Source organism: Rutilus rutilus (assembly GCF_951802725.1).
Source record: "Rutilus rutilus genome assembly, chromosome: 3".
NCBI lineage: Eukaryota > Metazoa > Chordata > Actinopteri > Cypriniformes > Leuciscidae > Rutilus > Rutilus rutilus.
Window position 1 is genome coordinate 42,614,304 of NC_140211.1, and position 25,644 is coordinate 42,639,947.

The 25,644-nt window shown below is 37.8% G+C and overlaps 1 protein-coding gene across 1 annotated transcript in view; it reads left to right on the forward strand.

Moving 5' to 3' along the window:
- Positions 1-25,644, forward strand: part of trmt44 (tRNA methyltransferase 44 homolog) — a 291,519-nt gene that overhangs the window by 210,923 nt on the left and 54,952 nt on the right. Inside the window, exons 4-7 of the mRNA XM_084403621.1 lie at positions 3,359-3,427; positions 4,534-4,641; positions 4,919-4,990; positions 18,978-19,084. Of these exons, the coding sequence (XP_084259747.1) occupies positions 3,359-3,427; positions 4,534-4,641; positions 4,919-4,990; positions 18,978-19,084 (356 nt within the window). The remainder of the gene's footprint in view (positions 1-3,358; positions 3,428-4,533; positions 4,642-4,918; positions 4,991-18,977; positions 19,085-25,644) is intronic.

The following is a 25,644-nucleotide window of genomic DNA, read 5'->3' on the forward strand; positions in this document are numbered from 1 at the left end:
CATATGTGACATAACATCATTAACAAGCATGCCAATTATTATGGAGATCGGACCATAGGTGGCGCTATAACTGCTAAAAAGCTTTAAAACCATATATTTCCTATGGTATTTCCTGTAAATGGTCTTTTCCATCTATTATGTCAGTAGTTACATGCTTGCTAAATAAAACTTAATCACTTTTGATGCTTTTGTGCTTAAAGGCCTTAACTGCTTGAACCCCGATAAATGCTGCTTGCAGCTTTAATTATTTTTGTTTTTGCTCTTATGATGGTTTTCAGCTTTCTCTTTCTGCAAATTGTATAGTTGTATCGTATCATGGTGTATTGCGATATGACCCAGCACCCAAAATACTATCAAAACACTCCAACATTGATTCTTCGTGATTCTTCGCGAAAGATGGATAAAAAAGTGCACAGGAAACAAAAACCTTGAAAAAATTATAAACGACCCGCCAAATCACAGAGATGCTGATTCGCATGGGACAAATATTATCACAGGACCTCGGTGTTCGGTGAAATATGGTAGGTCATTTGCGGGGGAATTTTTACTTTACAAATTACAGACATGGCCGATTTGCACGGGATTAAGATCTCAGACAATCTCCGCAATTATTACAAATTACTAGAGGTCACCAGGTAATACTTATCCTGTGCGAATAGTGCTTTAGACAGTGGATGATTTAGAAAATTAAAATATTGATAATTCAGAGAAATGTAGATTAATAATGAATACTTGGCTGCAGAGAGAGCTTGGCTAATGATTTTTGGAAGAATTTTATTGGCGGAACTAGAGAATCTTTCTAGATTCATCTACCCATGTTTCTCTCTAGTAGTTTCTGCTAAAAAGATAGAGGCAATAAGTTACATTTTGATTTTATATGGAAAATCAAGAGTCATTCTACACGTAAAAGTGATATGATAAAAGATTATGAAGAATGTGGTCTTAAAATGATTGGCTTTGGAATTATGAATGGGGTCATCAAACTTAACATCAATCTTTCATTAATGATTAGTCCTCATTCTGGTTTGAGATTCCTATAGCTGTATTAAAAAATGTGGCGACATAAGTTTTTTTTTGTTACAATGTGACTTTGAGCTTTCTAAACTCCCTCTAAAACTTTCTGCTTTTCATCAAGTATTATTTTACTGGAAATTAATTTACAAAACATAATTTTAGCTCACATAACATGTCAATCTGGAACAACAGATGTATAACAGTGAACATGAAATCTTTGTTTATTGATGAGTGGTGGCAGAAAGGCATATTATTCTCAAGCTGTTTTATGGATATCTTTACACAGTTGAAAGATTAAATCCGCCAAGATTCAAAAATGCTCTTCAGAAACCTACGGGTGACGGATACATGGACTGTTACACCCCTAATATTTACTAAGCAATTCACGGTTTTGTAGAGGGGGTCAAAATGACAATTTTCACTTTTTTTTCACAATTTTCACATTTTCACAAGGGTGTAAAAAGATAGCAGCATCATTATTTGAGATTGGTAGGTCTGTTAGTTAAATCTGTTTACTTCAGCAATCTTTGTTGCATTATATGCCAATATCTTCATTTTAAAGACCCTATATGGTTCAATACCAGAGATATTGGGATTTCAATGCAGTAACATGTAGTTACAATACAGCGTATTTGAACTCTTGGTCACTTCAGAAGCTGTTCAAATGAACAAAATCCCTTCTTCCAAATATCCCTGAAACTGATTCAAATATAGATTCTTATAAATACACTTTTAAGAGCAAGTTCATGTGCCTCAACTTGACTATTTTAGTGTATTGTTGTTTGCAATTGTTTTGATAGAGGGAAACAATATATATTTCTTGTTTCATCATTTATTTTTCAGACATTCCCCTTTAAATGTAATAAGTATCAGCTGTGTGCAAATTGAATCACATTTGGTTTTTGACCATTGCAAATGGGTAAAATCCAACAAATTGAACATGGAGCCACATTGAGATCCCCATGTCTATGGGATTAAATCATATAGTGCCTTGAAAATGAAGATTTCAAAAGAAAAGTTTAAGAACCAGAATCTAAAATCATTTTGAAATGTCTTTAGGACTTTTTGAGTGACAGTCACACAAACTTTGGAAAAATAATATTTATGGCAATTATGATAGCAATGATAGCATTTCTAGTTTCAACATTATTTATTGTTCAGGTATTCCTCTTTAAAAGATAAAAGTATCAGCTGTATGCGAAGGGACCGACATTTGTTTTTTGGGCATTGAAAATGTGTACAATTGACCAATTTATTCATGGAACCGCATTAAAATCTCCATATCTCTGGGATTGAACAATATAGGGCCTTTAAAATGAAGAGAACAAAAGAAATGTTTGTTAAAAAGCTAAATCTAAAAGTATATTAAGATATCTTTAATACTTCTTGAGTTGCAGGCATAAAAACTTGGGGGGAAAAACACAATAAGTGAATTTTTGAACCATCACTGTTCACAGATCATCACAGATTTTAGTAATAGACCTACCAATCTCCTTGTAAAAATAAAATAACATGGAGCCCCACCATGTTAACCCCTTCCTAACCCCTCTTAACTTATTGTTTGGTATGTGTTGTAGAATGTGATGTGAAAATTGAATGTAATCTTTGTTTGTAAATCTTTCAGTTATGACTGCCTTTCTGTTAATGTAAAAAAAAAAAAAAAACACCTTCTTAAAGCCAAAAATGGTGGGGGTGGATGCTATATACAGTACACACCACTACTTAAATACTAAATAAATAAGATCAGGCATCTGGATCAGTCGTCTTTTGACTTCACGGCATGATTCCTACCTGTTATGTGTATCATTTTATAACATTAAAATACTTCTTTCAAAACTTAAACTATAAACAAGACAATTTTTGAAGTGTGAAGTGGATTATGGTGCTATCAAAAAAAAAAAAAAAACCTTCTGTGCTTGTTAAAGCAGTGTGACTACTTGTTGGTTGAGATTATCTGTTTGTCTAACCAATAAAAGATGTGGAGTATTCAGGAAACTTTTTTTGCAAATCTGTTACACTTATCCTTTAACTACCTAAATATTTAGTATTACAGAAGATTCTTTAAAAAACAAAAAAGTTTTTTGTTGCCCATTCTTTGTTAAAACATCTCTTTCATACACAGTGAAAATCAATGTCTTTAAAAATCAAGAGTAGTTTGTATTACATGCATTGGTGGTGCATGTAGTGGAGGACTATCTACTGTTTATTGTGATGGCCATCATTGGTCTCAGGATTTGATTTTAGTCTCATATACTATCCTTAATATGTGTTGGGTGTTTGCTTAGATTTCAAGTATTACGTTTCTGCAATTTAGACAAATAAGAGAAAGCTTTTAATTTTTCAGGTCTGGCCTGAAGTTACTGATCCAGAGAAGTTTGTGTTTGAAGATGTTGCCATTGCTACGTATCTGTTGGTAGGTTGGACTATTAATTGTTTATTAGGAATATTATCTAATTTATAATTGAGTGATTGCATTTCACCTAAATATTAAGTGAATACATAGGACTATATCATTAAGATATTAAGATTGAATAACTGACAGTTTATGCATAAGAGACTTTATATGGAAAGCTTTGAAAATGTATATGGTGCATGTTAAAGAAATGGAGTAGGGCTGTCACTATCGATTATTTTGGTAATCGAGTAATTGGTCGATTATTTTGAGTAATCGGATTTTTTTTTTTTTTTTGTGGTAATAAAGATAGACCTAAGTAAACAATAGCTTTCAAAATGACTTAAAATACATATACTGTATAATAGCAATGAGGCAATCATTTTTGGTTCAAATAAGTAATCGTATGGTTTTATAGAACAACACTGTTAAAATACATAATATTATATACATAATATAAACAATCAACTTATGTACATTATGTATTATAAATGCCTGCAGAGGTCTCCAACAGCCTGGTGGTGGTGTTGTCCCACTTTACAGGAGATCAAATCATTGTTTAATATTGGCCAAATGACATTTAATTCAAATGTTAACTTAATCTTTAATATTTGACCACTTTTTTATGATAGAAATGCTACAGTCACTGTATTTTCTTGAACAAGAATATGTGGACATCAAAACATGCAAAGTGAGGGTTTAAACTTTTATTTTGAAATAGCACTTAACAGTTTGCATGTTTAGAAACATATTGATGTATTCTCCTGTGTTGCCGTAGGTTAATAAATTATTTGTTACAAATCTGATTAAATGGCACACATTGCGTTCCCAGAGGAACGTTATAAGAAACCCAAACTCACAGCATATGCAGATATGGAGTTTGAGACATGCTCCACGGATATAAATGATAACAGTTCGTGTGGAGCAGCATTTATTGTAAACAGAGCCACTTTTTTGCCGGTTACTTGACGCAGGTAAAATTGCAATCTAGGATTTTTTTTTAAAATCAAGTACTCAAATTTAATTTAGGAATCGTGACAGCCCTAAAATGGAGTCATGACCATCTAATGAAATCTTATTGACTGAGCATATCAGAGAAAAACAGTGTACCTCGGTCACCGGTGCAGGTCTTGTGGGGTGAAGAGCGTGCTGAAAACGGAACAACCACCAAACAGTCCTTTGTGGATCTCGGCTGTGGAAATGGCCTCCTGGTTCACATTTTAAACAACGAAGGGGTAGGTTAATTAGTACAGTGCAGTGTTGAATTACTACACCATGGACCATGTGTAATTCCTCTAAATCACCCACGCAACTCCCCTAGTGAACACTTTTAACACTTGTTAATATTCATCCAGTTTTAAAATCAATCATATACCCATCTATGTTTTTTAACTTTTAATTATACTAGGGATTTGAAATTTGAGGGCTTAAAGATAATTATTCACAGTTACTGTGATGTACTCTGTTCTGTTTTGAATAAACTGAAGTTGGTCATGCATTCCTGGGTTTCAGCATCCTGGAAAGGGCACTGACATTCGCAAAAGGAAGATCTGGGACATGTATGGGCCTGGTACTCATCTAGAGGTAAGATAGGATTGAGACAATGTACAGTGTCATTGATAGTCACATTTTCCATTTTATAAGATGCTTTAGACCAGTTTTTGTAACCATTTATAGCAGTTTTGCCTATTTTACAAACTTTTTGTGCTTTAATCATTGGTCAGTATGAAAAGTCCATATTGTTGTGTATATATTATAAATGTCTCATTTTAATGTGCTATAATATGTTGACAGTATAATTAATTTATCAATCTTTATTTTAATTAATAAATATCAAAATATTGCCAAGCAATGTGCACATTTTCTTCAGAAAATGTTGAAATGTAGTTCCACTGTTTTGAGATTTTTCTATTAGAAAAAAGTTTCACTAAAGTTGAATGAATAATGGAGATTCAGACGAATATCTGATTATAAATTCCTGTCCCATGTCTCAAGAAAATCTAAACTTGTTTTCCTCGCCATGCTATTGTCAATGTTTGATTTTTGTTTTTGTTGCCATCCTCAAACTGTGCAAATTTTGTTTTCTCTGTGTCCTTTTGTTCAAACATTTCCTGAGTTAAATTATTTATAATGTCCTGCCCTGAAATAGTTTCAGAGATGCTTCTGTGACAATCTTTCTGATCTTAGAAGGTGCATTTGTGCACCAGTGAAAACCCTGTAGTATTCCAACATCACTCAAACACATGGTGGTATAAAGGAATATTTATACACATTTCTAAGATATTTTAGATGTATAAATGATAAGATTTCACGAACTTAACAATGTTGACCCAAAATTGGTTCAGAGGCTGAACTTTCTCGGCAAAACTTTGATCAATTGGTAAGCTTCATTGGAACCATGATCTGAGGGTCCATGCCAAATTTGGGAACAGTGCCACCTACAGGTAATGAGATCTGGAAAATGGCTATTTTTGCTTTTAACCCTCTGGTGTTTTTGGGGTCCTTGAGATGTTCTGACATGCCCTGACATTTGTGCTTTTTTCAGTTGCTTATAAACATATTAATGGCAAAGGTGTAATTACACTCTATTTAGCACAAACAGGGCTACCATAATATGTGAGCAACATGTATGTACATGTTTGTATTTTTGAGAGAATAATGTTTATGCATGGTTATTGAAAAAAACTAAAAATGAAAGTTTCTGAAATAAGGCCACAAAACACATACTAAATATGTGTCCACAAGACTTCTGAATAATGCATTTTGTCGCCTAGAGTTTTTTCTTCAAAATGATGTGAAAATCATCCTGCCTAATCATTCACATAAAACAATACATTGATTTAAATTTTGTAAGACACTTTTTGTTTGGAAAGGCAATATGCGGGTGGGCGTAAACGATCCAACACCATCATGAGTGGTTCACACCTGAGACAATGGGGCCCGCATAATTAGCCTTTTATTCAGGTGTGTGACTGAGCCACAAGAAAGAATGCAAGGACAAAAAAAATATATATATATATAAAATTGGTTCACAGTTGGAAACAGTTTTTTTTTTTTTTTTACAAATTATGCTTGCAAATGGTATAATATCCAAGGTAAACATTTCTAGTAATTGTGCAGTTAATTGTTCTCATACTGTATTTTCAGAAAGTTTTGGAATATATTCTCTACCCAAATGTGTCACTAATAAAGCACAATAAAAATAATTTAAAGAGAAGGCTTATATTGACCTTTTAAGATTTTGTTCTATCCTTGTATATGTATTTTTTGCTATTTTAACCATTTAAATTTTAACAATATTTCCAGTGTAATCTTTCTTTGTAAAAACTTTATTTTTGACAAAACATAATAAATATATATATAGAGAGAGAGAGATAGAGATAGAGATGTGGCAGTATTTTACAGTAAAAACTTTATAATCTATCCGATTTTTGTATTCGATTTTTACTCATCTCAGTATAGCAATAGAGTTTGGTAAAAGCTGTTCATTCATTCACACACAGAAACGCGATTCATATTTAAACAGTCTTTTTGCGTGTAGCCTACAGACACTATTGCGATTAGAACAAAGCAAATTGAACTGACCTATTCCTCAGCTGGATCTGTTGCTCCTCCAAATGAAACTTCCAGCACTTCTGAGGTAAATTTTCCAGGATTATTATTAAGATAGTATTATTCCTCACAGCGTTGTAAAGTACATGACTCTGATAACTCGCTGTGTGTTATCCAGCGTGTGGGCGTTTCACAGGTTTGCATGGATCGCCTCAGATCATTTGCGTTTGAATAGCGCACGCTCTCCGTGGGCGGGGTCACATTAAAACATAATGAGCTGAAAGAGAACGACTGACATCTCTCTCTTTTCATACATATTACATAAACTTAGAATATTTGTTTTTTTTATAAAAATTACTTCATTTAAAAGAGGAGAATTCAAGCTTCATGCCTGTGTGTCTGTATGCCTGTTTGACTGAGTATTCGCTGAGTTACGGTTCATTTTCGGACGCGTTTCAGAATGGAATTCACTGACAGAGAGTAGGCAGAACTCGCATTGTTTATTTTTCTTTATTTGGCGAAAAGCACAACAGTTTGTTTTTATTGTGAGTATACACAAAAAAATACACGCTTAACAGGATCAATTGATGTATAACACAAGAATGTAAAATCAAAATCAACAGAGTATTTTGAGTCTCTTTTGCACTGATAAGGAAAAAATTGAGCTGGTATCGCCGGCGATACCGCCGACCCCAGGGGGTTAAAGGGTAAGTTCACCCAAAAATGAAAATTATGTCATTAATGACTCACCCTCATGTCGTTCCAAGCCCGTAAGACCTCCGTTCATCTTCGGAACACAGTTTAAGATATTTTAGATTTAGTCCGAGAGCTTTCTGTCCCTCCATTGAAAATGTATGTACAGTAAACTGTCCATGTCCAGAAAAGTAATAAAGACATCATCAAAGTAGTCTTTATTCCACTATTCATTTCCTTCTCTCTGGGCCTCGAGTGAGTTCACAGTGTAATAGCGTAGCGCTTCTGTGTTGTACGTCACACGCATCACACACATGACCAGCGTCGGCCAATAGTGAGCCTACGTGTGACGTACAACACAGAAGCGCTGCGCTATTACACTACGTGAACTCACTCGAGGCCCAGAGAGAAGGAAAAGAATAGTGGAATAAAGTCGTTATTTTTGTTTACTTTTTACGCACAAAAAGTATTCTCGTCGCTTGATAAACTTAAGATTGAGCCACTGTAGTCACATGGACTACTTTGATGATGTCTTTATTACCTTTCTGGACATGGACAGTATACCGTACATACATTTTCAGTGGCAGAACAGAAAGCTCTCGGACTAAATCTAAAATATCTTAAACTGTGATCCGAAGATGAACGAAGGTCTTACGGGCTTGGAACGACATGAGGGTGAATCATTAATGACATAATTTTCATTTTTGGGTGAACTAACCCTTTAACTTTTGAACAGTTTGTCAGAATGTTTTTACTTTGGTGTCTATGGATTCCTTGTGTCCTGCCGAATCTGATCATTTTGAATTTTGTCATAAATTGCAATATCTTTTAAACAATTTGACATATTGGCACAAAATTAAAAGGGGATCATCGACAAAATGCCCTGAAGGTATCTGAGAAGTTTGAACACAGCACCACCTAGTGTTCCAGAGATATAAGGATTTTTGCAAAAACTTTGCAAAATTTAGTTTTCTCTGTGTCCTTTTGTTCCCTGACTTATGCCGATTTGGATGATATGTCATTTGCCATTTTCCATCAATGTGCTTGTCTGCCATATTGAAGTACATAAAAAACAGTTTTTTCACTACTCCTACAAATTTTAATCAGATGATATTTGGACCAAGCCACACAGAAATGACTGAATGGATTTTTGATATTCGCTAATGTTCCTGAGAAATCTCTCCAAAGTTGACACTGCCTGTGTTTGTTGTCTTATGTTAGTTAGCTTAGCATGCTAATTGGTCAGCATTTTAACCAGTTGCGATTCTAATGTGGCTCTTCAGCTATCAGGTTAACCATAAGCTATGTTAACATTAATTTAGCTGACCATGCTAATCTGGTTAACTTGCTAAGTAATGCTTATGTGTATTCATTCTCACATTGAAAGCTTTCCATGCAGCCTTGATGAATGTGCATCATCGAGTAGCTCGATGTGTTATGCCACAGACCATGAATGTTTCACATTGTGGGTTTGAATCGAGTGTGGTACATGCCCAGACAGCAAGAGGTACTGTAGCCAGAAATTGTGCAGAAGTTGCTTCCGTTCCAGACATTGTGTCTTTCTAATGGTGTGTTCATACTTGTAGTTCGGTTTGTTTGGTCTGGATTAAAAAAAAAAAAAAAAAATGTAGTCCTGGTCAGCTTAGCGTTCATACAGTATCTGTTTTTTTAATCACCGAACCTAAAGATACCGAACCTGAAAGGTGACGTATTATGCCCCTTTTCACAAGATGTATTATAAATCTATGGTGTCCCCAGAATGTGTCTGTGAAATTTCAGCTCAAAATATCCCCCAGATCATTAATAGCTTGTCAGTAGTTGCCCCTTTTTGGGTGTGACCAAAACCGTGATGTTTTTGTGTCCCTTTAAATGCAAATGAGCTGCTGCTCCCCACCTCTGTTCAGAAGACAGCTGATCCTCTACACAAGCTTTGGATACTCCAGCAATAACAAACGTGAATTTTAGTCAAATCTCCGAAATAACCCGTAGCGGAGTGTAGCCTTACAGAGAGACTGATGAAGAGATTGTAACTTTTAGACTGCACCTGGACATTTCTGAATGGTTAGTGGATACATGGATGTAGTTGTTGTGGAGTTACATTGATTAATCTCATCGACTTGCATGTACATTCATGTTTAAATAGTGTTCTGTGCAGCCAACAACAAGAACAGTTTACATGCTTTGCTCGAACTTTTTCTATTGCGTTAGAACTGGTTTCACTGTTATCGCTTGCATAAACCAAATGGCGGCGCCGTGGGTGGAAACGTGCAGATTAAGGGGCGGTAATATTATAATAATATCCCTTTCCTACGTCAGAAGGGCAGCAAAATCAGATCGGCTTAATTTTTTAAATGCTTGCAGAGAAAGGCTTACCAAAACAAAGTTACTGGGTTGTCACTTCATGTTTTCAGAGTTGGTAGATGCACAGGGGACCCTATTATAGCACTTAAACGTGGAAAAAGTCAGATTTTCATGATATGTCCCCTTTAAGGCAATACGTTGAATGTGATTTGTTCACAACCTGATTGGTTGGCTTTTATGATGCATTTACTCTTTTGAGAAGGAATTTACCTAACATCCAAAATAAATGCTGTGTGCTGGGATAAATGCGCTCGTTGTATGTGCGTAGCATGCATAATGCATATAATGGCATTTTGACCAGCTGAGAAATGTGAAAGGAGTCAAAACAGTGGTAGGAGGGATTCGTCACACACACAAATGATATGCTGCGAGTAGAGGCAGTTCTGACACCTGTACAGAACTGTGATCACGACTATGATGAGAAAAAACCAAGCGGCAACCTCTCCGTCTCTTTCTTGAAACCAACACGGAAGTGAGTTAAACTGCAATACGTTGACTGGCCGCTTGAGGCTGGTGTCAAAAGTGAGTCAAATCTGTATCTCCCCCATGTTAAAATGCCAAATTTTACAGCAGAAAAAACGTGTTTACAGCCTGGTGTCTGTATGTGGCTTTGGTCTATACAGCTAATTGTGCCCCTCATGACAACTGTGAGGGGGGTAAAATTTTTTATAACTCATCCGTTTAAATTATATTAAGCCTTAAAATTTCTGCATAATTAAGGGTGTCCACTTTTGAGTGACAGGTGGATTCCCGATGCTGTGGTCGTTAGTCATCATTAGCCGTTTGTCTGCTGTTTGTTAGCCGTCACGTTACCTCAGCTCATTGTCTGACTGTAAAAATAAATCAATCCGAGAGTGACGCGCTGCCAAGATGGTGACGGTCGGCCACGCCCACTTTAGGCTTCAAAAACGGTCTTCAGAAACCTACGGGTGACGTCACGGACACTACGTCCATATTTTTTCACAGTCTATGGAAAAAACATGTTTCATGTCTCAAGGGTCTCATCTTCCTGTTTTTGGTTCGTTTACATGTCTTTAGTCCGTTTTGCGTTCATATATAATTCAAACTGCACCAGAGTTAGAGTGGTCTCGCTCCACTTGTTTGGTGCACACCAGGGTTCGGATGGCAGCGTTCACAGTTATTCAAATTAACTGCACTAACAGAGCAGTCGCATCAGGGTTCGTTTCATTCTAACTAAACATGCCAAGTGTGAACACTCCAAAAAATGATCTCATCTGAATACAAAATGTACAAATTCTTAATTTTGAGTTGGTTCTCACTTGAACTATGGAACTTCGTCATCTTTGTTGAACGCATGTCTTCTCAGTAGCGCAACGAGATGAGTGACAGGCACCTGTCACAGAGATTGTGGGTTCGATTCCTGTGTGGTAGAACTTAAAATTAGCACTATAAAATTGTGTGCTATGTTCTTGCATTTCGATTACTTAAAAATGTGGGTATGTACGTACTAATCTTTCTTCCTCTTGGATTAGTTCATCCTACCTGTACATCTGAACCTTGTTTATGTACATTATATTTCTGCTGTTTTTGCTCTTCTGGCTCGGCACTGCTGTTGCTGCCCTCTCAGGGCTTGGCCCAGTATCGCTGTTTGCAGCTATACTTATTAGGGGCCAAGCACCGAAGGTGCGGAGGCACCTATTGTATCTGTTGGTGTTCTTCTTCTTCTTCTTCTTCTTCTTCTTATTATTATTATTATTATTATTAGGGGCCAAGCACTGAAAGTGCGTAGGCACCTCTTGAAATCGTTAGCGTTCTTATTATTGGGGGCCAAGCACGGAAGGAGCGGAGGCACCTACTGTTTCCGTTCGCGTTCTTATTAGGGGCCAAGCACAGGATGTGCGTAGGCACCTATTGTTTCCGTTCGCGTTCTTATTAGGGGCCAAGCACAGAATGTGCGTAGACACCTATTGTAATCGTTGGCGTATTTATTAGGGGTTCAAGGATGAAGTGCTGAAAATCTATTGTAATAGTTAAGATTTTTATTAGGGGGTTCAAGCACGAAGTGCTGAAAACCTATTGTAATTGTTAGGATTTTTATTATTATTATTATGGGTTCAAGCACGAAGTGCTGAACACCTATTGTAATTGTTTGGATTTTTATTATTATTATTATGGGTTCAAGCACGAAGTGCTGAACACCTATTGTAGTTCTTAGGATTTTTATTATTATTATTAGGGGTTCAAGCACGAAGTGCTGAACATCTATTGTAATTGTTAGGATTTTTATTATTATTATTATGGGTTCAAGCACGAAGTGCTGAACATCTATTGTAATTGTTAGGATTTTTATTATTATTATTATTATGGGTTCAAGCACGAAGTGCTGAACACCTATTGTAATTGTTTGGATTTTTATTATTAGGGGTTCAAGCACGAAGTGGTGGCGATAGGTGGCGCTACAGCGATCAACAACGCAAAACCTATCATAACTCCTACACCGTTTATCGTATACTCAAGTGTCTTATATCATTGGAAATCTTGAGTCCAGACAAACAAAATGTATATGTATATCTCCGCCGGCAAATTTTCCCGCCATTTTTCATTTTCCGAAAAATCTACTTTTTCATAGTCCGTTGAAACTTGAAACTTGTCATGCATCATCAAATGTTGTCAAAAGAATTACAATCGGTGATTCACGCTCGCCATGGGATGCCAAAACGTTCGAAGTAGGCGGGGCCACTTTCACTAAAATGGCTATAACTCTTGAAAGCATTGAGATATTTTCACCAAACTTGTTATACTCATGTTATATGTACGAATGTCGCGCTATAATACGAAAAAGGCATAAAACGGCTTATAACTATGCTACGGTTAGTCCGATTGACTTGAAAATGGGCATGCAGTGTCTTTGTCCAGGGTGCCATGCATGCCTTTCTATGAGGACATTGGCGTATCTCGAAAAACATGGCCGCCATTAGCCAGTGAAGTTTGAGCACGTATTAGACAAGGTTAACAGGCCTATCGGAACAAAACACGGTGAGCATGTTCGACTCATGGCCCTAGAGGTCTGTCAGAATTTTGAAAGAAATCGGCCACTAGATTGCGCTAACGAGTTTTATGTCTCTGTAATCACGTGGTGTTTCTCACATCCACACAATATGCATATCATTTGATAGATCTCCGCATACTGAACAACTTGGCTACAAGAACCACTGTTGTCAATCAAATAATTTGTTAAATATTTGAGATTATTTGAAAACTCAACTTTTTCAAACTCCTCATAGGCCGTTTGTTCGATTTTGCTCGAAACTTCACATGCATCATCTAGGGACCCTCATGGCAAAAAGTTGTCAAAAGAAATTCGATCGATGAAACCGTTTAGCAGATACAATTTATGTATTTCTGGTATGGCCCATTGTGAGTAACATGTCTATATATTGTGTGCACAAAGTAGAAACTTCACAAAACTGTGTAGAACTGATTTTGAAGAAACATGGCAGGTTTCAAGGATTTATGATGCTAGGGGGGCTCACAGTACATTCTATCAAACATTTCAACTGAAGATGAAGCCTTTAATACTACTGTTGTCCACAAGAGGGACAAGAAATCTTTTTAATCTAATCTTTATCATTATCCAGCATTGGCTGATAAACAAATATTTAAAACCATAATTTTTTTCAAAGAATTAGGGTACACTGGCACTATAGATTTATATCATTTGTGTATTCTCCATCACAGATATTTTATGGTTTCAGGCCTACGTTTCGGTTTGGCTTAGCATAGTTGGCATGAAGGTCTTAAATGCTTGAACCCTGTTAATTGCTGCTTGCAGCTATATTTATTATTATTATTATTATTATTATTATTTGTCATCAACACTAATACATCGTGGTGTATACTCTTCATGTTCCCAGTATGTAACTATTATTCTGCAGAATCTCTAGCCACTTCATAATTACCTTTTTGAACTGCACATCCATCAAAACAATCACTTTGTAAGGCCTGCCCAACCGGTCCAATGACAGTTTCCGATAAGGTCAGGTCTGGCCCAAATTTTTTTCCAATTGTCTATGAATTCTATATTATTTTGCGGACACCACTTAGACAGCCAGCCATTGAGTGAGGACAGTCTACTAAGTAACTCATCACTCCTGCGAACAGGAAGGGGGCCAGAGCAAATTACTGTGCCTGACATTGTACTTGCGAGTTCACACACCTCTTTAACGTCAATTTTGGTGATCTCTGACTGGCGAAGTCGAACATCATTAGTGCCGACGTGAATAATAATCTTTGAGAATTTACCATTAGCATTAGCCAGCACTTTTAAATTTGCTTTGATGTCAGGCGCTCTGGCTCCCGGCAAACATGTGTGGTGGCTGGTGTCTCTATTTTCATGTTCCGTGTAATAGAATCACCAATAACTAGGGCACATTCAACAGGATTCTCAGTGGGTGTTTCACTGAGTGGGGAGAACCTGTTTAGTGTTGTATGTTGTAATCAGAACAAAAGAGCGATGTTTTGTCCCGCGACTACAGCGTCTCACTGTCACCCAGTTGCCCTGCTGCACGGGCTCTACAGCCAGAACCAAACAATGTACAGAGTTCACTAAGCTAGTCGCAACCAAAGTAGCATCTAAAGCCCTTGCACTCTTACAATCCTCGATTAACGTTTGGATGCGTGTCTAGTTCTGAAATCTTCTCTGTCAGCCTGACTATCTCCCTGCATTTATCACATGTAAATCCTTCATTGCTGACAGAGAATGCTATACTATACATGTGACATGAAGTGCAAGTGACGTGAGAGAAAAGACGGCAAGCACGAATGGCAGCTTAACAGGTTAGCGAGATACTAGCGTGTATCAGAGAATTTATACGTGATTATTATTCACGTCGGCACTAATGATGTTCGACTTCGCCAGTCAGAGATCACCAAAATTAACGTTAAAGAGGTGTGTGAACTCGCAAGTACAATGTCAGGCACAGTAATTTGCTCTGGCCCCCTTCCTGTTCGCAGGAGTGATGATTTACTTAGTAGACTGTCCTCACTCAATGGTGGCTGTCTAAGTGGTGTCCGCAAAATAATATAGAGTTCATAGACAATTGGAAAAAAACAGCTTAACAGGCTAGCGAGATACTAGTGTGTTGTGCTAGCAGTAAACGATTTAAATAAAAGTTAGCAATGTCAGATTAATGTGATATTAGACAATATCTAAAATATAAAAACAGAAGGTTATACGGAGCTTACAGACACAGACCAGCAGCAAGGCAGACAGGAGCAGTCGATCCGCAGACAGGAGCAAAATCAAAGGTCATGGCCACTACTACAGATATAAGCCAACCAATATTACTTCTCTGATAGTAAGCTTGGGTTTGGTCATGCCATGGTTTCCCACGTACACTTAACTAGAGTAACATTACAATAAACAGAGGTAAGACCATAAGCAACATTTGGCTGTCCTAAATGGAAATTCCCTTTTTGTCTTTAAAAACCAGGTACACTTGAATTAGTGCCAAATATTAGCCGGAACTCTAAAATCGCATTTGGTGTGCCCTATGCTCCACTCTAAACTGGACTCCAGTCCGTCACTAATCTGACGCAGATTTGCAGAAAACAATGGATACAGCGTAATCTACTAAAGTTAATAATTTCAGCGTAAATCAGAATAAATCCAAATGTAAAAATGTATTATTAGTCAGGTAAATGTATCATGCCAATTACATAATCAGTTCAAAGAAAACAAAAACATCAAATGCTCTGGAATAAAGAGAAAAGATGCAAACCTGACATTAGAAATATACATAATGCTGAATGCCTGAAGACATCCAGCATTACAGGCTGATCTGAACCACAAATCGCTCCGAGCCCCTTGGTGTATTCCTTTAACCCTCTGGGGTCTGAGGTGTTTTCTGGGTACTGGAGGTGTTCTGACATGCTCTGACATTTGTGCTTATTTCTGTAACTTGTGACATTTTCATGGCTAAAGTCTGATTACACTGTATTCAGCACAAACTCTGCTACAATAATATGTCAGCAGCATGTATGTAAAAGTTTGTAGGTTTGAAATAATGACGTTTATACATGGTTTGTAAAAAAATAAAAAAATAAATTGTCACTGAAATAAGGTCATGAAACCCATACTGATTATTTCTTCACAAGACTATTGAAAATTGTATCACGTAGCCTAGAATATTTGCTCCAAAACTATGTGAAAATCATCCTGACAACTCATTCAGATAAAACAATATATTGATTTTAAATTTGTAAGACATGTTTTGTGTAAGAAAGCTTTATGCGAGGAGGCGTGAACACATCATGAATATTGATTGCTTTCACACCTGAGAAAGACAAAGACCCTCCCCTAATGGCCCTATCAGGTGCTATCAGGCCCTATCATTCTGAGGAACCTTGCACAAAGAATGAGGAGATTTAAAAAAGAATGGCTTTTTGATTGTTTGGATTTATTTACAACATAACATAATCCAAAGATACACAATAAAGGACAAAAAAGCACATTATTTAACACACTGATTTAAAGACAGAGACTTGAACAGTCACACACATTTGTGCCATTCATGAAACAGTACATACCTGTCATTTCCAAGGTGTTTGATTTTTCGTTTACCATGTTCATGTACTCATGTGAATATTGAAATCAGCAGGACTCATCAGTGGGGCATCTGGTCCCTGTATAAAAAATAAACCGCTGTGAACATGCTGATATCAAGAGAAACTATAGGGCTGCATGATTTTGGGAATACATTTTAGATTTTTCTGGTTAAAATAGCGATTTAAAATGTACAAAATACACACACACATATATCAGTAACACTACACTAGAGAAAATATATTGATTATCATATGTTACTTCAAATGTTTCCATTCGTTATGACGTTATGAAATGAGATTGGAGTAAAAACATGAAGCCTAATGCACAGCGCGACTGACTCAATCTCACCGCGCGTGCGGAGAACATTTACTGAAGCGATCGAGCCGCTCCAAACTGAAACATTATTGTTCGCTACCATCTACGTTTGAGCAGATATCCACAAAGTATTTAACAGTAAACACAGTTCTAAACATTATAATAATCACCATATTAGAGTAAACACTCATACTAGCCTACTTTTATCATGCTGTGTTTTATTATCGAAAAGCATCCTCGTGTCATACATGTATATACATTTAGCATTGAAAGGTTGCCTCTAGTTCACATTTCAACATGTTTATGTCTATATAGATAGCCTACATATACATGTAAGACATAGGCTTCATGTTTTTACTCAAATCTCATTTCATAACGTACATTTTAGTCTGGCACCAGTTTAACTAGTAGCTACAATGTAAAGTTTATACAACAATAACATGCTTACTATTAGGAGTGGAAATGTCTTACCTTAAAAATCTTCTCTTCAAATCGCGTTCTTCTAATTCTTCTGAGGTACAGTGGGGAGAACAAGTATTTGATATACTGCCGATTTTGCAGGTTTTCCTACTTACAAAGCATGTAGAGGTCTGTCATTTTTATCATAGGTACACTTCAACTGTGAGAGATGGAATCTAAAACAAAAATCCAGAAAATCACATTGTATGATTTTTTTTTTATAATTAATTTGCATTTTATTGCATGACATAAGTATTTGATCACCTACCAACCAGTAAGAATTCCGTCTCTCACAGACCTGTTAGTTTTTCTTTAAGAAGCCCTCCTGTTCTCTACTCATTACCTGTATTAACTGCACCTGTTTGAACTCGTTACCTGTATAAAAGACACCTGTCCACACACTCAATCAAACAGACTCCAACCTCTCCACAATGGCCAAGACCAGAGAGCTGTGTAAGGACATCAGGGATAAAATTGTAGACCTGCACAAGGCTGGGATGGGCTACAGGACAATAGGCAAGCAGCTTGATGAGAAGGCAACAACTGTTGGTGCAATTATTAGAAAATGGAGACTTTCGAGCTTTGCAAAGACATATGTTTCATGTCACAGTGACAAGCATTCGCTGAGTTACATATCATTTTCTGTCGCGTTTCAGAATGATCTTCACATTGAGAGAGACGGGAGAACGCGCATCATTTTTCTTTTCTTTACTTTACGAAAAACACAACATTTTGTTTTTATTATTAGTGTACACAAATAAAAGAAGACTTTTAACAGTTTTGAATGATGTATAACACTTGCCTGTATGACAAAAATCGACTGAGTTATTTTAGTCAGCGCGATAGCCGACCCCAGGGGGTTAAGTACTCAGACGAGGCAAAAACTTCTTTCACATGTAAAGATGAGCTAACAATGGAAATTTGCATTAATCATGGTCTCTAGGATTTAACACCTTTTGAGGACACGATGCCATTTGCAAGAAAGACCCACCCTCCTCTGTAAGCCAGATATCTCTAAACTCTTAAAAACTTTATTACCTTTTGGTTTACTTCTGTGGGGATGAGACCATTGTACCAGTCACACTGAGACATTTCAAATGATACCAAACATGTATAGTGTTGTATGATAATTGTTTACTTTAAACCATATAGATGTTTGGGTGAATTTCAGGTGATCTCAGTATGAGAGAGAGAAGGGATGGGGGAAGAGGGGGTCAAGGGAAAGAGATGTAAATGAATACAATACTGAGGTGATTGACTCTTGGTGGTTCCGTCTTGGATGGGGATACTAGTTTCTCGAGAAAGTTCAAATGTTAATTTCCTTTGTTTTCTCAGAGAGTTGCCCTCTCTTCCAGTTCTTCCAGTTTTTCCAGTCTTACACCTTTAAATTATACTTGTGCATTATGGTCATCAAAATTAACTTTTCTCAGCTACATGACTTTCTCAGCTACATGACTTTTCTCATCTCTTGCTACATGATTAAAAAATGTTTTTTTACTTGATAAAGGGACCCTCTGACTGTCTTTTTTTCTCTCGTTATTTTCATATGGCCACCAATGCCTCACAGTGTCATTGGACTTTCAGCCAATTATGAAATGTGGCGAATGTTCTCATCTATTTCAGGAAAATGCCATCACACCCAGCAATGGCTTCCTCTTTCCCACCACAGACTGGCTGATTGGAAACCACTCAGATGAGCTTACCCCATGGATCCCTGTAATAGCAGCCAGGCAAGTCATGAAAATTAGCACTAGTGTTAAAAAGACACATACTCTCCAGTAAATTAATCTAAAGCAGGGATTCCCAAAGTGTGGTACGCGCACCCCCAGGCGCGAGAGGAAAAATGTAATGGCGGTCTGTTTTTTTAAGTGGGATTTTTCCATACAATAAAAAAACATGAACAGTAAACATTTCCTTTGTAAGTTCCTTTTACTTTTATTTTAAATAAAAAAACTAGAATTTATTAGTTTTTGATAAAACAAATACATATGAAATGCACAACAACACACCTAAAGTCGCTCACGCACATACACGCAAACTCTACACACACGAGACGCGCGAAACTCTCCGCGCACATACTTATATGAAACGCGAGCCCACACACACACACACAAACTCACGCACATACACATACTCAATGTGACCCGAGCACACACACACAAACTCTCCGCGCACATACTCATATGAGACGCGAGCGCACACACACACAATACCATAAAGACTCGATCAAAAGTATGGCTACATTTCTCCAGGCTTTATGCCAACAGCGCGCGATGCAGTATTTGCGGTAAAATAATTGCTGCAAAGACCGGTACCACGACAAATATGATGAAGCCCTTGACAGTGCACGGAGTAAACATAAGAGCAGAAAGTGGCTCCGTCTTCGACTGGTAAATGAAGATATACCTTGTTGATCAGTCTGATAGTGTTTATATTGTAATAATGACCAACTGAATGTACACTGCCGTTCAAAAATTTGTTGGTTAGTCAGAATTTTTTGTCAGTAAGGATGCATTAAAGTGATCAAAAGTGACCTTAAAACATGTCACATGTGTAATGTTCCAAGATATTTCGTTCTTAAATAAATGCTGTTCTTTTGAAAATTTTATACATCAAAGAATCATGAAAAAAATTATAGTTTCCAAAATATTAAGCAGCAAACTGTTTTCATATTTCTGAAGGGTCATGTGACACTGAAGTAATGATTTTGAAAATTCATCTTTGACATCACATGAATAAATTACATTTTTAAACATATTCAAATAAGATTTTAAATTGTAATACTATTTCACAATATTACAAGTTTTACTGTATTTTTGATCAAACAAATTCAGCTTTGGTGAGCTCTTTATATATATATATATATATATATATATATATATATATATATATATATATATATATATATATATATATATATATATATATACAGTGAGGAAAATAAGTATTTGAACACCCTGCTATTTTGCAAGTTCTCCCACTTGGAAATCATGGAGGGGTCTGGAATTGTCATCGTAGGTGCATGTCCACTGTGAGAGACATAATCTAAAAAAAAAAATCCAGAAATCACAATATATGATTTTTTAACTATTTATTTGTATGATACAGCTGCAAATAAGTATTTGAACACCTGTCTATCAGCTAGAATTCTGACCCTCAAAGACCTGTTAGTCTGCCTTTAAAATGTCCACCTCCACTCCATTTATTATCCTAAATTAGATGCACCTGTTTGAGGTCGTTAGCTGCATAAAGACACCTGTCCACCCCATACAATCAGTAAGAATCCAACTACTAACATGGCCAAGACCAAAGAGCTGTCCAAAGACACTAGAGACAAAATTGTACACCTCCACAAGGCTGGAAAGGGCTACGGGGAAATTGCCAAGCAGCTTGGTGAAAAAAGGTCCACTGTTGGAGCAATCATTAGAAAATGGAAGAAGCTAAACATGACTGTCAATCTCCCTCGGACTGGGGCTCCATGCAAGATCTCACCTTGTGGGGTCTCAATGATCCTAAGAAAGGTGAGAAATCAGCCCAGAACTACACGGGAGGAGCTGGTCAATGACCTGAAAAGAGCTGGGACCACCGTTTCCAAGGTTACTGTTGCTAATACACTAAGACGTCATGGTTTGAAATCATGCATGGCACGGAAGGTTCCCCTGCTTAAACCAGCACATGTCAAGGCCCGTCTAAAGTTTGCCAATGACCATTTGGATGATCCAGAGGAGTCATGGGAGAAAGTCATGTGGTCAGATGAGACCAAAATAGAACTTTTTGGTCATAATTCCACTAAACGTGTTTGGAGGAAGAAGAATGATGAGTACCATCCCAAGAACACCATCCCTACTGTGAAGCATGGGGGTGGTAGCATCATGCTTTGGGGGTGTTTTTCTGCACATGGGACAGGGCGACTGCACTGTATTAAGGAGAGGATGACCGGGGCCATCGATTGCGAGATTTTGGGGAATAACCTCCTTCCCTCAGTTAGAGCATTGAAGATGGGTCGAGGCTGGGTCTTCCAACATGACAATGACCCGAAGCACACAGCCAGGATAACCAAGGAGTGGCTCTGTAAGAAGCATATCAAGGTTCTGGCGTGGCCTAGCCAGTCTCCAGACCTAATCCCAATAGAGAATCTTTGGAGGGAGCTCAAACTCCGTGTTTCTCAGCGACAGCCCAGAAACCTGACTAATCTAGAGAAGATCTGTGTGGAGGAGTGGGCCAAATTCCCTCCTGCAGTGTGTGCAAACCTGGTGAAAAACTACAGGAAACGTTTGACCTCTGTAACTGCAAACAAAGGCTACTGTACCAAATATTAACATTGATTTTCTCAGGTGTTCAAATACTTATTTGCAGCTGTATCATACAAATAAATAGTTAAAAAATCATACATTGTGATTTCTGGATTTTTTTTTTTTTGATTATGTCTCTCACAGTGGACATGCACCTACGATGACAATTTCAGACCCCTCTATGATTTCTAAGTGGGAGAACTTGCAAAATAGCAGGGTGTTCAAATACTTATTTTCCTCACTGTATATATATATATATATATATATATATATATATATATATATATAAGGTCAAGTTCCAAAAAAAAAGGGTCGCAGCTTAATGTCCATGGTAAAATGTGGGTCCAATGGCCTAACCAGTAGAGAACCACTGCATTAGAGCACAGACAAAGTTATTATTACTTATCCATATAGCAATGTTTATTATGGAAATCTATTACAGTAATCAGTATTGTTACATAACCCATTGTGATTCAATAAAGTAGGTCTAATTTAACAATGTTTATCCTCCAAAACAGACAGAACAGAGAGAGTGTAGAATGGCAAAACGGTTCCGGCAAAATAGGTTAGATGTATTTCTTAAAAAAAAGCCTAAATTGAAAGATCAGGAAGATGGATATGAGAACAAAGAGGAGAGCAACAGAGAGGAGGATAGAGATCAAAACAAGATGGAAGAAAGCAACAGAGAGGAGGATAGAGATCAGGAGACAGAGGAGAGCAACAGAGAGGAAGATAGAGATGAGAAGGAGACAGAAGAGAGCAACAGAGAGGAGGATAGAGATCAAAACAAGATGGAAGAAAGCAACAGAGAGGAGGATATAGATCAGAAGGAGACAAAAGAGAGCAACAGAGAGGAGGATAGAGATCAAACCAAGATGGAAGAAAGCAACAGAGAGGATGATATAGATCAGAATGAGACAAAAGAGAGCAACAGAGAGGAGGATAGAGATCAAACCAAGATGGAAGAAAGCAACAGAGAGGAGGATATAGATCAGAAGGAGACAAAAGAGAGCAACAGAGAGGAGGATAGAGATCAAAACAAGATGGAGGAGAGCAACAGTGAGAAGGATAGAGATCAGGAGACAGAGGAGAGCAACAGAGAGGAGGATAGAGATCAAAACAAGATGGAGGAGGGCAACAGAGAGGAGGATAGAGATGAGGAGACAGAGGAGAGCGACAGAGAGGAAGATAGAGATGAGAAGGAGACAGAAGAGAGCAACAGAGAGGAGGATAGAGGTCAAAACAAGATGGAGGAGGGCAACAGAGAGGAGGATAGAGATGAGGAGACAGAGGAGAGCAACAGAGAGGAGGATAGAGATCAAAACAAGATGGAGGAGGGCAACAGAGAGGAGGATAGAGATGAGACAGAGGAGAGCAACAGAGGGGAGGATAGAGATGAGGAGACAGAGGAGGAGGACAGAGAGCAGAGGAACTTAGATGAGGATGACATCAGTGATGAGCAGGGCAGCGAGAACACTCAAGAAGGGACTCTACATCCCTTTGACCCTGTGAGACTAAAGAGTAAAATAAATAAGGGTGAGAGCCTCTCAGATGGAGATAAATCCTGTTTGCTCCAAAATAGATGGATACCACCAGAGCAGCATAGCTATCCCTATCGGACATTTAGCACAAAACAACTAAAATACAATGTCCAGTGGGAGAAAAAATATGCATGGCTTCGTTACTCACCATTTGAGGATTCAGCATATTGTGCTCATTGCCTCAGCTTTAATAAGTTAAAGGGCTCAAACTTTAGTTTTCTTACAAAGGGCTTCACTGACTGGAAGAATGCTGTGGGTGAAAAGAGAGGTATCATCCCAAGACACAGTTTAACAGAAGGACATCGAAAATCCACAGAAAAGGCAGAAAACTTCCTTTCTGTTGTCCAAAAAAAAGGAAAGGACATTAGTTCCATAATCAGCCAGAAATATGAGGAAAAAGTCATTGCGAACCGTAACAGTCTTCTATCTATTATTGACATAATTGTGTGTCTTGGCCAGCGAAATGTAGCATTCCGGGGGAGCTGGGAGGGGGACAGTGAGAATGGAAACTTTAACCACTTCGTTAACTGGAAAGCACAATTTGATGTGGCCTTAAAGCAACACATGCAGACTGCACCCAAAAATGCTATATACCTTTCACTCGCAATTCAGAATGAGCTTACTGAATGTTGTGCAGAGGCAATCAGAGGGACCCTAATCAATAGAATACAGGCAGCCAAGTACTTCACTGTATTAGCTGATGAGTCCATGGATATAAGTGGGACTGAACAGATGTCCATATGTGTCCGTTACGTCAATGAGGAGGAAGAAAACCTAGAGATAAAGGAGGATTTTCTCGGTTTCTGTCCCTTGCCCAAACAAGATGCGGCAACAATAACCTCAGCCATTCTCAATCAGCTGACAAAGTGGGGTCTTCAAACAACTTTCCTAAGGGGTCAGGGTTATGATGGGGCCTCTACAATGAGTGGGGTACAAAAGAGAGTCAAGGAACTGTACCCCAGGGCAATGTGCACCGATTGTAGGAGCCATGCACTTAATTTGGTTGTGGTGCATGGTTGTTCTGATCTTCCTTTAGTGAGGAACACAATGGCCATCGTAGAAAAGATTGCAGTATTCTTCTCAGCCACAGGGGCCAGAAAAGATGCCCTGCGGGCAGAGAGTAAAAGAGAAGGGCAACCAAAAACAGCAGGGATCCCACTGATGTCAGACACTAGATGGGGTAGCAGAGCAAACACACTGAGTGCTTTTGTGGAGAAGTTCACTGCTGTACATTCTGTTTTGGAGACCATGGAGGCAGAAGTAACTACCACCTCTGGAAAGGCCAGTACTCTCCGGCATAGTATTGGAACATTTGAGACCATCATTACTGCTGTAATAGCCAACAAAGTGCTGGGTTATATGCTACCTCTAACCAAACAGCTGCAGTCTACCAACTTGGACATCATCACAGCATACGAGGAGGCAAGAAATGTACGGCAAGTCATAGCCAACCAAAGAAATGAGCAAGGATTCAGTCCATCTTTTCAAAAAGCCACAGCATTGGCCAACTCAGTTGATGTGGTCCCAACAAAGCGTAGAATATCAGTAAAACAGAATTACAGACCAAACATATCCACAGAGTCAGTGGAAGACCACTACCGGGTGAATCTCTTCTATCCCTTCATCGATCACATAACTAGTGAGCTGGATGAGAGATTCTCTGAAAGTAATGAGCCTGCATTACTAGCAACTTACCTGGTACCAAAATCTTTGAAGAAACTGACAGAAGAAAGAGAGCAAAGAATGGTAAAGTGGTACCATGAGGACCTACCTTACCCAAACACAGTAGAGCAGGAAATAGAATGCTGGAGGCACAAGTTTCACTCTGAAGATGGGGTGCTGCCTGCATCAGCATTGGAAACTCTGAAAACAACACAGATGGCCTTCTTCCCCAACATCCAGTGTATGCTGAAATTTTTTCTTACACTTCCTGTGACAACATGTGAATGTGAAAGGTCATTCTCTGCAATGCGAAGGCTCAAAACATGGCTCAGATCTTCAATGTCTAGTGAAAGGCTCACAGGACTGGCGTTGATGCATGTTCATCAAAAAGTTAAGCTGGACAAGGAGAGAGTCCTTAGACGGTGGGATGCCTCTGGCCACAGGAGGATACAGCTAGCCTTCAATGGAAAGGTAATGCATGTTGTAAAGAGTATAGTCATCCAACATTCATTTGCATTTGCTTTTGCACTGATTAGAAACTATCTGTCTGAAGTCTGAATCTGTCTTTTTTATTTTGTCATTTCAGTGAGCCAAGGATTGAAGAGTAGCACACACACACACACACACACACACAGACAGACAGACACAAACATACAGACACAAACATACACACACGCACACACTATAGCAAATAGCCTGTAAATAGTTTGTAACATGTCTGTGAAATGTAAAACATTATATTGAATAAAAAATCTTTCACAATCATCTACATGTCTGTCTATTTTGAGGTTTAGG